This window comes from Salminus brasiliensis, chromosome 17 (genome assembly GCF_030463535.1).
Source record: "Salminus brasiliensis chromosome 17, fSalBra1.hap2, whole genome shotgun sequence".
In the NCBI taxonomy this organism is placed as follows: Eukaryota; Metazoa; Chordata; class Actinopteri; order Characiformes; family Bryconidae; genus Salminus; species Salminus brasiliensis.
In genome coordinates, this window is record NC_132894.1 from 2,926,232 (window position 1) to 2,939,643 (window position 13,412).

The 13,412-nt window shown below is 43.2% G+C and overlaps 1 protein-coding gene and 1 non-coding gene across 2 annotated transcripts in view; both read right to left on the reverse strand.

The window, feature by feature from the left end:
• Nucleotides 1-11,195, reverse strand: part of gpc5b (glypican 5b) — a 74,438-nt gene extending 63,243 nt beyond the window's left edge. The window contains exons 1-2 of the mRNA XM_072660549.1: nt 10,759-11,195; nt 6,375-6,536 (exon numbers count right to left, since the gene is read on the reverse strand). Coding sequence (XP_072516650.1) covers nt 6,375-6,536; nt 10,759-10,918 — 322 coding nt within the window. The 5' untranslated portion in view covers nt 10,919-11,195. The remainder of the gene's footprint in view (nt 1-6,374; nt 6,537-10,758) is intronic.
• Nucleotides 11,196-13,007: 1,812 nt separating this feature from the next.
• Nucleotides 13,008-13,080, reverse strand: trnam-cau (transfer RNA methionine (anticodon CAU)). The gene has a single exon. It is a non-coding gene; the product is annotated as a tRNA-Met (tRNA).
• Between the last annotated feature and the right edge of the window lie 332 nt (nt 13,081-13,412).

Here is a 13,412-nt window from a genome sequence, read left to right on the forward strand (position 1 = left end):
ATTGCAGACCAAATCGAAATGAAGTGAAAGCCAGTTCATGTATCTCCTCTGAGAGTTTAGGCCATGTGTGTGCTTCTGACCAGCAGCCCACTGCAGAGTATCAGTGTCAGGAAACCTCTACAGCCTGGAGCTGCGCCTGGTCCAACACTTAAATTTAGAACCTAGTGAATAGGTAGCTGGCAGTATTTTTAGTGCCGGTGGGGTTGCTGGGGTTAGATGTGGTTTGCTGGTCGGGGTGTGAGTAAATGGCATGTGGCTGGGAAGATTCCACCCTTTGAAGTAGAACCTTTTGGAGGCCGAGAAGGTGAGCACCAAGATCTGCACCAACACCAGCCACCCTAACTTTACAGGCGGCAAACGTTGTTTCTGTCACTAATCCTCTTTCATTAGTGATTACTGTACACTTGCACACACACAGACAAAGACAAACATTACTCAGCGAGAGAGTGAAGCCACATTACTGTCTGAATCTACACTCCTCTCCCACACGGCGATGAAAGCACTTTAGGAACTCGCTCTCCGTCGACCGGGCCACCAGCAACAATCCCATGAAAAGCACAAAGGGACACAAATGATCTTTTCTAGCCCATTCATCTGCACTCATTATAGTGCAATACATTGAGTCTAACGTGGGCGGATCTCCAAGGATACTCCGGGAATTTCGACATTTCCGCCGCTTTAGCTTGTTTAATATTCACTCTGTTGGCTGGAGAGGGAACGAGGACAGAGAAAGCCTGGGAAATAAGCTTACCTGCACTGTTCCGACTAGTGATGTCCCAATCATGCCCCCCCCCAATCCACCCACCCACCCCATCCGATCTGAGTCTCCAAATGCTGAGGATCAGTCGATACCGATCTGCTCCAACTGTGCGTTGTATAAATAATCCAGCTCCACAGTTTAGATCAGATGAGCTGCTGATTAATTAATTAATTAATTATTAATGTTCAGAAAAATCTGTTTATTTTCAGTATCAGTTTCTATAATCAGACTTTCTGGACTGATTGATTTAGATTAGTCAAGACTTTTCTTAAAATCACTGTTTTACAGTGTTTAATATTGTCTAATCCAGTCTGACTCTCCTCCCTGACCAATCAGCCCCCAGCTCCTTCACAACACTGCAGTCTAATCACTTCCTGTGTGTGTGTGTGTGTGTGTAGTGGTACACACTCTGGACTGGTATCTGTGGTTGTTGTTGGTCTACTGGTGTGTAATAACTGGTTTATAGTGGGTGAATGTGCGTGAGGGTGTGTGGTTGGGGTTTCTATAGCATGTGTGTGTGTTAGCATTAGCGTTAGCCTCTACTCGGTTCTGAACGGGTTCTTCAGTGCTGGTTTATAAACAGAGAAAGGCGAGTGAGCGGTTCTGCAGTTCTCCCGCTGGTAAAACAGAGTGTTTCAGTGATGGTTTTATAAAGGGTCAGATATTATGGTCTGTTTTCAGGTTCCACTGTAAAATAGCTCCACACTGCAGAACCTCAACTCCTCTATTTACCTTCTGAGAACGTCCACAACACTGCTGCTGCTGCAGCCGGCTGGGAAAATGAACATCTGAAGACTCAGATTTTGTTGGAGTAACTGTCTCTACAGAAGACTTTCTACTATATTTTGGAGGCGCATTGCTGTGAGGATTTGAGTGCATTCAGTCAAAACAGCGTCAAAAGAGCGTTAGTCAGGACAAGACGTTGGATGATCACCCACCTCATCATCCCCAACTCATCCAAAAAGTACTGGATGGAGCTCCACCATCATTCCACAGTTGCAGAGCTCAATGCTGCATTACATTTATAGCATTTAGCTGACGCTCTTATCCAGAGCGACTCCCAGTGTTACTCGTACTACAGAGGTGAGCCAATGTAACGTCAGGAGTCTTGCCCAAGGACTCTTATTGGTGTAGCACAGCATAGTCACCCAGACCGGGAATCGAACCCCAGTCTCCCACATGGTGTTGTAACTCTCTGGCAGGCAGTGGTGTTATATGTTGCGCCACACCAACCACCTTGCATGAAGCCCTTCTAGCCCATGCCTGGAATGATTAGGCATAGTGCCAATGGGTTTGTGTTTATCTGCTCTAGAGAGTCCTATTCTATTGGCAGTACTTCTTCTCTACAGGGACTAGACAAGCTGTTTGTGTGTGTGTGCATTTGCACATATGTTTCAGCAATGGGAGTAGCTTAAAATAGCTGAATGCATTCATTAGAAGGGGTGTCCACAAACATATGTACAACATTTGGAGGGCAGTGGGTTGTGGGTTCGATACCCAGGCTCGGGAGGCTGCCCCTGTTGGGTCCTTGAGCAAAGGCCTTCACCCTATCTGCTCCCCGGGCGCTGGAGTTAGCTGCCCACCGTTCTTGGTGTGTGTGAGCTCCCTAGTTTATTAGTGTCTGTGTGTGTGTGTGTGTTCACTACTACTGGACAAATAGTGAATTTTCAGGGAACTGCAGCAAAAGTGATTCCCATAGCAGCACACTATGCAGTTCAGAGGGCCTAGTTCTGAACATGGCCCGTGTGATGTGTGTCCAGGAAGTCAAATCAAGTCAGTAAGAATTCTTGACCCTGGAAAATATGTTTCTGACCTCTGAGTAGATCCAAAAGCATCACTCCATGCCTGTCTGCATGTTTACAGCAAGTGAGCGAACTCTGCTCTCTCCGCTGCTACAACATCAAGAGCAAAGAGCCCACGGCGAGCGATGGTGACAGGGGAAGTCTGGTAGCTAATGCAATCCGTCCCTGTGGAACAGAAGCCCCCATTCTCTGCATGGTGTTCAGCTAATGCTCTCAGAACATCATGACCCAGGGGAGAGCATTAGAGGCCCTGAGAACGTCAGGGTTGTGATGGGATGAGGCGAAGAAGCAAAGAAGAGGCAAAATGAGAAGGGCCTCGAGGACTATTCCAAACATCTGCTCTGCTGCTGCTTCCTGTTTGTCAAGGGGTTTGAAAGTTGATGGCACACATCCTTTCCTCACATGATTTCACATGAGTCAGATCTGGAGTCCCGGGAGACTGATATGAATTTAACACGTCGTTGCTGTCAAAACAACATTCCGCTCCAAAATGTAGTTTACGCTCTAAGAAAGGAGGGTTTCATAGAACTGGAAAGAGGTTCCAGAGGTTCCCTATTCCGGTGCTATATACAACATATGTCCAAATAATTGTGGTCACCCCTTCTAACAACTAATGTATTCAGCTACTTTAAGCTGCACCCATTGCTGACGCAGACCTGCCACATGCACAGCTTGTCTAGTCCCTGTAGAAAAGTACTGCCAATAGAATAGGACACTCTGGAGCAGATAAATATGAACCTACTGTCGGCCACCTCCTTTTTCTGCCGCCAATGCAGCATTGCCAGGAAACCGACACGTTCAGAGGTAAGTGCTGGATCCCCAGCTCCACCGCACTTACTAACAGACACTTGTGCCAGCCAACATCACTTAAAAGTGAAAAGGGGAGGCCATCTACCCCCACAGGGTGAGTGAGGGCTGGTCATGCTGGTTGTCCAGCTTGGTGATGCTGGAAATGCTGGTCTACCAGCTTGGGGAAGCTGATCATGCTGGTCTGCAGGCTTGGTCATGCTGGTCATCCAGCTTGGGGAAGTTGATCATGCTGGTCTACAGGCTTGGTCATGCTGGTCATCCAACTAGGGGAAGCTGATCATGCTGGTCTGCAGGCTTGGTCATGCTGGTCATCCAGCTTGGGGAAGTTGATCATGCTGGTCTACAGGCTTGGTCATGCTGGTCATCCAACTAGGGGAAGCTGATCATGCTGGTCTACAGGCTTGGTCATGCTGGTTGTCCAGCTTAGGGAAGCTGATCATGCTGGTCTACAGGCTTGGTCATGTTGGTCGTCCAGCTTGGGGAAGCTGATCATGCTGGTCTACAGGCTTGGTCATACTGGTATTCCAGCTTGGGGAAGCTGATCATGCTGGTCTACAGGCTTGGTCATGCTGGTTGTCCAGCTTAGGGAAGCTGATTATGCTGGTCGACCAACTTGGGGAAGCTGATCATGCTAGTCTACCAGCTTGATCATGCTGGTCATGTTAGTCAACCAGTGTGGTCTTGCTGGTTATGCTAGTCTACCAGCTTGGTCATGCTGGTCGACCAGCTTGGTCATGCTGGTGGACCAGCTTTGTCATGCTGGTCTAACAGCCTGGGATGCTGATCGTGCTTGTAGACCAGCTAAACCATTAAACATACCCTACATTGGTCAAGTGCTATGCTGGTCAACCAGCTTGAATAGCTGGCTATGCTGTTTTTTCAGCTTTTCTTGAAGGTCTTCAGACTCTAAAGGGCAGCTCTACATGGAGTAACAAGGTTCCGACCAGACAGGGACAACAAGGAGCTTTCTTACACACGTCAAAACATGCTCGCATTTTCTTCATCAGTCTGCTGATCTTTGGAGACCTATTCTAATAAGAACTCCCCCACCCTCTCCACCCCCATCTCTTTAATTTCTTCGGTTGAACAAAATTGAGAGATTAAAGCGAAATGAAGTGTCAAACGGTGCAAATTACTCTTTTAAAACGTGCACCGAAGACGTGTATGTGTGTGTGTGCATGAACTTCTCTCAGATTAGCTCTTTTTCCTGAGTCTCATTCTGATTCAGGCTCTGAAAGTTCCTGTCCCTAATTTGTAAAACTCAATCAGTCGCTCTGACGGCCTCCACAGAGAGCACAGAAACGTTAACCGAGATTACATGAGAGGAAGAGAAAGACTCTTAAAGCCTCCTTTAAAATCACAGTCAGTCTCTGGTTGGTTCAAAGGAAGAAAGAGGCTCCGAGAATCAAAGCAGGAGTCTGAGAGAGCACAATTAACCGTACTCTCTCCAGGAGGGTAGATGGCGCTGTCTCCTCCCATCACTCTTAAGAGATTTTGACTGCCAGATATGAGTTAAGTCGTCAGGGGTATTGCTAGTGCTGGGGGGAGCTACGAACAGGTGGATTAACTGGCAGCACCAAATTGGGAGAAAAAGGGACTAAAATCGACTAAATAAATAAATCAATAAATAAATCAATCAATCAATAAATAAATAAATAAAAGGCTTTGCACAAAAGCTCATTTTTTAATTATTATTATGTACTATCTCTGAAGTGGTGACACCACTTTAAAAGTAAAACAAATAATTAAAAAATTACATTAGACCAGCGTCAGACCAGCTGCCACCTACCAGTCCGACCATCAGGCCCCCCACCCACCACCACCCACATCAGACCAGCGGCACACCCTCCTACCACTGCTATCTGTTTAATGACCATGTTCAAACCTTAATGGACTCTATCTGCACTATTAATATTAATATCACCACTATTAACTATCTGCTGTATCTGGTTTGATAACTTTTATCAATAATTAATAAATAGTTCTGATCAGAGGAGGATGGGTGGAGTCCCCCTTGTGAGTCTTGGTTCCTCCCAAGGTTTCTTCCTCCAGCTCTGAGGGAGGTTCTCCTTGCCACTGTCGCCGTTGGGGCTCACTGGGGGTCTTTGATCCTTCATGTCTTACGTTATTTCTTTTTTGTCTCTGTCTTTTATTAATTACTAATTATGTAAAGCTGCTTTGTGATGACAACAGTTATAAAAAACATTATATACAAATAAATCTGACTTGATTTCACTTGACTTTCATGATACCTGACATGAACCTACATAAACATTTATAAGGGTTCATTCAAACTGCTGTTGTAATAATAGCCTTTATTAAATGTTTATTAAATAAGCATGTTGAATAAATAAATAAATGGATGATTGGCCCTTTAGTAAATTGATACAGGAAAAAAAGCAGACTGGGGCGAAGGTTTACCCTCCAGCATGACAACGACCCAAAGCAGACAGCCAGAGAAACTCTGTGAATGTCCTTGAGTGACCCACCCAGAGCCCAGACCTGTATCTAATTGTGGAAGGAGCTGAAAATGGCTGTTTACTGACGCTCCCCATTCAACCTGATGGAGCTTGCAAGAATATGCCAAGAGGAATGGCAGAAAATGCACCGTGGTAGCGATGCTGGACGAGGCCTGCAGCCGCCACAGTTGCAATGCAATTGTCGCGACAGCAATGCTAATGTGGCGGTAGTGATGCTAACACCCTAGTAGCGCCCTAATACTGGGTCAGGCCAGCGGGCTTGGCTTCACTTCCTTACACTGTATATTGAGGTCTGGGAGAAGCACAGAACAGAGATCACCTGGTTTTAAAGCGATGACCTTTGATTATTTTAGCGGACTGCACACTAATCTCACGGATTACACGGCAAGGGAGTTCAATGATCCAGTCAATACAACACTAAGACCTGGTCCATCCTGAGATCTGAGAGGACCTGTTAGGACACACCTCTAATTCTGAGTGTTAAGCAATGAAGGCCATGCTTAAGCTTAGCTCAGGTCTTACCCTGGAAGTCAGACATGTGGCCGAGGATGAGATACTTGAGCTCGAAGCTGTAGGAGAGAATGTTCTGGAGGGTGTCTCTACGTGCAGCGGCGTGGTAGCTCTCCTCCATTTTGCGGGTGCAGCACGTCGGACCCTGGCGCTTACAGATTTGCAGCTCCGCATCTGCAGATGAGACACAGTCAACCAGTTATGGAACTGCTAAAGCTGAGGCATCCATTGCATTGATTATTGGTTATATCGTTGATATAAAGGTAAAGGTGCATGTATTTCTCACTGTACAGCGAAATGTGTCCTCCGCATTTAACCCATCTGTGGTAGTGAACACACACTCACACACACACACACACAAGTGCACTAGGGGCAGGGAGTACACACACACACACACACACACACACACACACACACACACACACACACACACACACAGAGCAGTTTCAGAACATACCAGCCCCTCCCCAATTCATGTGGCCCATATACTGAAACTAAGCTCAATAAATAGTCTGTTTTATTACAAAAATCCTTTTCGGCCTGCATGGGTAGCCCAAACTTATAAGTAGGGTTTTTAACAATACAGCCAATCAGAGCAAAGCACATTTACATATATTAGTCTTAAAGGCACAGCACCAGAACGGGGTTTGAAAATGGTCAGACAGCAATGACACCAACTGGGTTTTGTCCACCAGGAGGGTTTAAGCATGGGTCCCATCTGGGTTGTGCGCTGCATACCGGGCCTAGATGGGACCCATGTGAGATCAGGGTGGGCTGTAACGATCGTTGGTATCCCACCTAGGAAAGCGAAGCACTTATTTTCACCAATTCAACCTACAGCAGTTTAGCTCCGCCCATTCACAATGAAGTTATAAAGGGTGTTTCAGCCTGCTTTGCTCCTTAACTCTGAGGGATATAGAGAAGTTAGAACGTCATGTAAAATTATAATATCATATATATCATAAAATAAAATACAATTTAGCATAAAATACAAGGAAAATGCATAATGTGGGACATTATATGCTATTTACCAATCAACTACATGACTTTTACATAAGTCTATGTCCCTGGTGTTCTATTGGCTAGAATTCTGTGCTCACACCACCATGGCCCGGGTTCAATTCAATGAGTAGTGGCTAATTGGTTAGAGCACTAGGTTCAATACTGGGCTCTGCAAATTACCACTATTGGGCCCTTGAGCAAGGCCGAAGTAAAGGCCGCCACTGTTCAGACACAGGTGGCAGGTGGAAATACTGAACTTATGTAAACTAACACACCTACTGATTAGGGCTCCTCAGCTCCAGCCTTCGAGGGCTGGTGTCCAGCAGTTTGGTGTTTTTCCTGCTCAAACACACCCGAGGCAACACATCTGCTCAATGCCAGGTTCAGTGGGTGTGTATGTGAAAAGGGAAATCCTCCGACTGCGCTGGACACCCGCCCTCGAGGACCAGTAAATGAGTGAGACAGATATTAGACATTAAAAGGTGGTGAAGATGGTATAGAAATATTGTGAAGGTTTCTCCAGAAGCTGATAAAAAAAACAACACCCAGAGACCCTAAAAGCGGTGCATGTGAGCGGGTACCTGCCCAGCTGGACGCTCTAATACTGCCCTATGTGAGGAATCCGTCACTGATACAGCTCAGTAAAGCACGCATTACAACAGCTGACTGGGATCACTGTGACCTCCCTGACCTTTCGCACTTTCTCTTTTCACCTCGCTCTCTTACTCTCTCTTTCACACACACACACACACACATACACACACACACTCAAACACACTGCTGCCTTGCTCTCAGCCTGTTCCAGTTCTATATCATGACAAACTGAATGCAACTGTGTTAGCAGACGTCGGGTCTTGAACTGGTAGTCTTATTGGAGCCTGAATGCAGAGCTGACAGCAGATCTGGCTCGGTCAGTGCTTCCAGAGACAGCAGACTAACATATAAACCAAGGGTCACCAATCTTATCAAAGGGGTTGTGGCCAAACGAGGATTTACCAGCCAGTTATCAGCCAGTCGCTTGGGGTTTGACTGTTTGGCCTGTTGTTAAAAGCACAGATCATTTTTAAATGATCAGGAATGTTATTATAATATTTCATATTTAATATAATATTATTTATGCTGTTCATGACAAGACAAAGACAACTGTTGGTGTGGGACACAGATAGAATTTAGCTAATCCATGCAGTGAACACACAGTATTGACAGCAGTGTCAATAGCACACATGCCCAGAGTGGTGGGCAGCCATTGCTCTGGCACCTGGGGAGCAAAGAGGGTGAAGGCTAGCCTTGCTCAAGGGCCCAACAGTGTCAAACCCAGGTATCGAACCCACAACCCTGTCATCAATAGCCCTGTGTTCTAAACACTGAGATGCATCTACCATGTGGACTGCGTGACCATCAGTCGAGATCCAATCTAGTCATGAGCAGGGATGCTACGCTAAGTTCTAAATGTCAGACCAAATTTCGGACCAACTGCTTTGTTTCAGACACAGGACACTAATATGACGTCAGAAAGACGTTGGACTCTAATGTCAGACAGACACTGAAATATTGTTGGAAGTAATAATCAAACTGACGGCAAAACTCAACGTTGTACAGATGTTGAATCATGAATGGTTAGAAATCAAAGTCACATTTCCGTCAAAATGTCAAGCTCCAACATTAGACAGACGTTTACTCAACACCAGGATTTAAAACCAACTACATATCGACGTCTAACAACGTTGTGTGGACGTTAACATTTAGTAAACATTGGGTTTTGATGTCCTTACCTCACAAGTAAATGTTAGCATTTACCTCAATATGAAGCTAGCATGTAACATTTGGAAGACGTTGGATTTGGATTACTCAATACCGAGATTTAAAGCCACAAAAAAGCACTACATATCGACGTCTAACAACATTGTATGGATGTTAACACTCTGACATTTAGCAGACGTTGGATTTCGATGTCCTTACCTCACAACTAAATATTGGTATTTCACGGTATGACGCTAGCATCTGACGTTTGGATGACGTTGGATTTGGTTACATAAGCGTACAACATAAAACCAACAACATATTAACGTCTAACAATGTTGTCTGGATGTTAACACTCTGACATTTAACAGACATTGGATTTCGATGTCCTTACCTCACAACTAAATATTGGTATTTCACATCGGTATGACGCTAGCATCTGACGTTTGGATGACGTTGGATTTGATTACTCAACCTTACAACTTAAAACCCACTACATATTAACGTCTAACAACGTTGTGTGGATGTTAACACTGACACTTAGCAGACGTTGGATTTCGGTGTCCTTACCTCACAACTAAGTGTTGGTATTTTACATCAGTATGATGTTAGCATGTGACGTTTGGATGACGTTGGATTTGGTTACTTAACCTCACAACTTAAAACCAACAACATATTAACGTCCAACAACGTTGTGTGGATGTTAACACTCTGACATTTAGCAGATGTTGGGTTCAGTGTCGTTTGGAAGACGTTGGATTTGGTTACTTAACCTCACAACTTAAAATCGCCTACATGTCAACGTCTAACGACGTTGTGTAAACAGTAAATAAATGTTGGTATTTTACGTCGGTATGACGCTAGCATGTGATGTTGGATTTTGGTTACTCAACTTCACAGCTTAAAATCAGCAGCAGCTGGCGTCACTTTCTACGTCAAATTGATGTTGGCATTAAACGTTGTCCAGACATTGAATTTCGGTCACATGACCTCGCGACTTCATTCAACCACCTAACAACATCTATTGAACTGGGACTCATTAAAGGCTTATGCACAAACCTGTGGAGTCCATGCAGCTTGAGGGGAACACACCAAGCTGGTTGACCATCTTAGCTCTTGACCAGTACAGGGTTATTTGAGTTTGATGGTTTATGACCGACTTGACCAGGCTAGTCAACTTCTATGACCAAGCTGGTCAACTAACACGATCAGCATGACAATGCTCGTCAACCAGCATGACCACGGTTGATCTGCATGACCAAGGCATGACAGAGATCCAGCCTAGTCAAGCTGGTTAAGCTGTTGACCAGTATCGGGTATGTTATTTGAGTTTGGTTGTTAAGTTGGTCTACAAGTATGACCGACTTGAGCAAGCTAGTCAACCAGCAGCAGGACCAAGTTGAGTCCTGGGGGTACCTGTACGTCCAGCTATACCAAGCTAGTATGACCAGCTAAACCATCAAACTTAAATAAAGGATAGGCTAAACTGGTCAGGAGCTACGCTTCCTCAGCAGTGCAGAAATAATCCTTAATAAAATATAATATATTATATATATATATATTCTATAATCATCATAATTAAGTAATTAGCTAAGCATTGCTGCTGTAAGCAGGCTGTCACTCAACCCTCTAAAAGTGCAGCTCAGAGACCAACCTGGCGCTGCTGTTTCTGGGACCCATCTGAGAGGGCCCACCTGGCGCAGCTGGAAAGCTGTTTTGACCTCATGGCAACTGTGTGCATGACCCGTCCCTGTCCAGCCCACAGTGACCAGCAGCCAGCAAATCCAAGCGCGTCCTAATGCCTCGCGGAACATCGCACCATTTCAATCCATGCTCCTCTACGGCGCTGTCAAAAGTGAAGAAGTGAGAGCACTCTCAGAAGCAGCCCGCAGGACTCCTCAGACGCGCTCCTCCGGGGTGAGGCATGGGGGAAGGCGCTGGAGATTCCCAGAAGAGAGGCGAGCAGAAGCGCGGAGCTGCTCCTGAACTCAGCCCCCTCAGTCAGGCAGAGCTGCTGGAGCTAAAAGCAGCGCTGCATGCCTAATGGAGTGAGGGGCAGTTGGCTGCACCCCTCTCCTATTCTCCTGTCCTCTCCCACCCCGGCCCTGCCTAATAAGACACATTAAAACCGGCTGCTTGAAGCCCCTGTGACACCAGGGGGCGCCCTATCCAATTAGGTTGCCATCAGTTGACCGGCGTAGTATGAAGCACCAATACTGTCAATAAAATAAATTATAATATTTAAAGTATTTTTAAGTATTTAACTAAAGAGACCCTAAAACTATTGATTCGGTTGAGGGAACGATTTATTAAATTGAGTTCCGGTGTGTAAAAAATTATTGGGAATGATTAATTTAATTAAAGGAACAATTTGTTAAATTGAGGAAACAATTTAATAAAATAAGGGAACGATTAATCAAATTATATATTAAATCTAGAGAACAGATGGTTAAATTAATGGGTCTGATTTATTAACTGAGAGAACGATTTATTAAATAATTTGATGAAAAACAATGTAATAAATTATTTTTTTAAATGAGGGAACGATTTATTAATTTTAATTAATTAAAGTGTGTAAAAAAATAATTGGGAACAATTCATTTAATATAACTGTTAAATTGGGAGAACAATTTATTACATTATTTATTAAATTGAGAGAACAGATTGTTAAATTAAGGGAGCTGAATTATAAAATTGAGGGAACGATTTATTAAATTATTTATTAAATTGAGTAACAATGTATTAGAATATTTGTTAAAATGTGGGAACAATTTATTAAAATTGATTTCCAGTGTGTAAAAAATAATTGGGAACAATAAATGTAATATAATTGTTCAATTTGGAGAATAATTTACTACAATAAGGGAACAATTAATTACATTATTTATTAAATTGAGAGAACAGATGCTTAAAGTAAGGGGGCTGATTTATAAAATTGCAGAAAATGATTAACTAATGATAACTGAGGGAATGATTTAATAAATCAGTAAATAAATTAAATTAGGGAACGATCAGCAACACAGAATAAATGGTTGAATGAAGGCAACAATTTGTTTAATTATTTATTACATTAAGGGAACAATTTATGAAACTGAGAGAACAGATTCAATTATTCTAAAATATTTATTTAAATATTTATTAAATTGAGTAACAATGTATTTAATTATTAAATTAAAATGAGGGAACGATGTATTAAATAAAGAGAACAGATGGTTAATTTAAGGGGCTGATTAATTCAATTGAGGGAATGATTTATTATATTATTTATTAAATTGGTGAAACAAATTGTTAACTTGAAGGAAGTTTCGTTGCATTAAGAAAATAGATGGTTAATTTAAAGAGGTTAGTTTAAAAAAAATTGAAGAAACAAATTGCAACAGATTGCAAAACTGATGGGATTATTTATTAATTGAGGGGAATATTTACATATTTATAAACGGAGAGAACGATTTATTAAAATGAGTGTAACAGTTAAGGGCAATTACTCATAATTAATCAAATCATTATTTGTCAGTAATTTGTCAGATTTTCATGCAGGAGCACATTTCATCATCAGCTGTTTCAAGAATTAAATATTAAACAAGTGGATTTAGTGCTTCTGCTTGATGGATAAGAGCCCTTGGTTTTTATGGCAGTGGTTCTGCATCTCAACCCAACCCAGGCTGAAGAAGCACTGGCTGCATGTCATGCCGCGGTATGACCACCAGAGGGCGCCATGACACCTCAAACCCTTAAACAGGCTGAATAAAGGCGTGTGCCGGACAGGAGGGTGTTCGCTGAATAAGTCCAGCAATATTAGATTAGCCTCATCAGCCTTATGATGTTTTAAGGTGTTTTGGTGACGTATGTATTCTGAATGTTCCCGTCTGTGTAAAAAAACAGCATCGCTAAAGTAAAAGCTTTTGCCCCGTGTGAGGCTCGAACTCACGACCTTCAGATTATGAGACTGACGCGCTGCCTACTGCGCCAACGAGGCTGTGAGGGAAGAGAGCCCGCAGCCCTACAAATAGGCTCCTTCAGCTATTCCTCAGCGTACAGCCGAGAAACTGCGCAAAATTTATACAATAAACCTTTTCTTAATTTCTCTGCCTAAGAACTGAGACTGAGTGAAACACATCGCATTAAATATGAACTAGTGGGATTGTTGAATGTTGGACTGAAAATGCGTTGTTTATTATTATTAAAATATTAGAAGTATAATAAGTGTAGAGTACAAATACTAGCTATGTTAGTTATCTATATACAGACATAGTGATTGTGAGAGGGATTTAATAAAATAAGGGAACGATTAATCAAATTATTTATTAA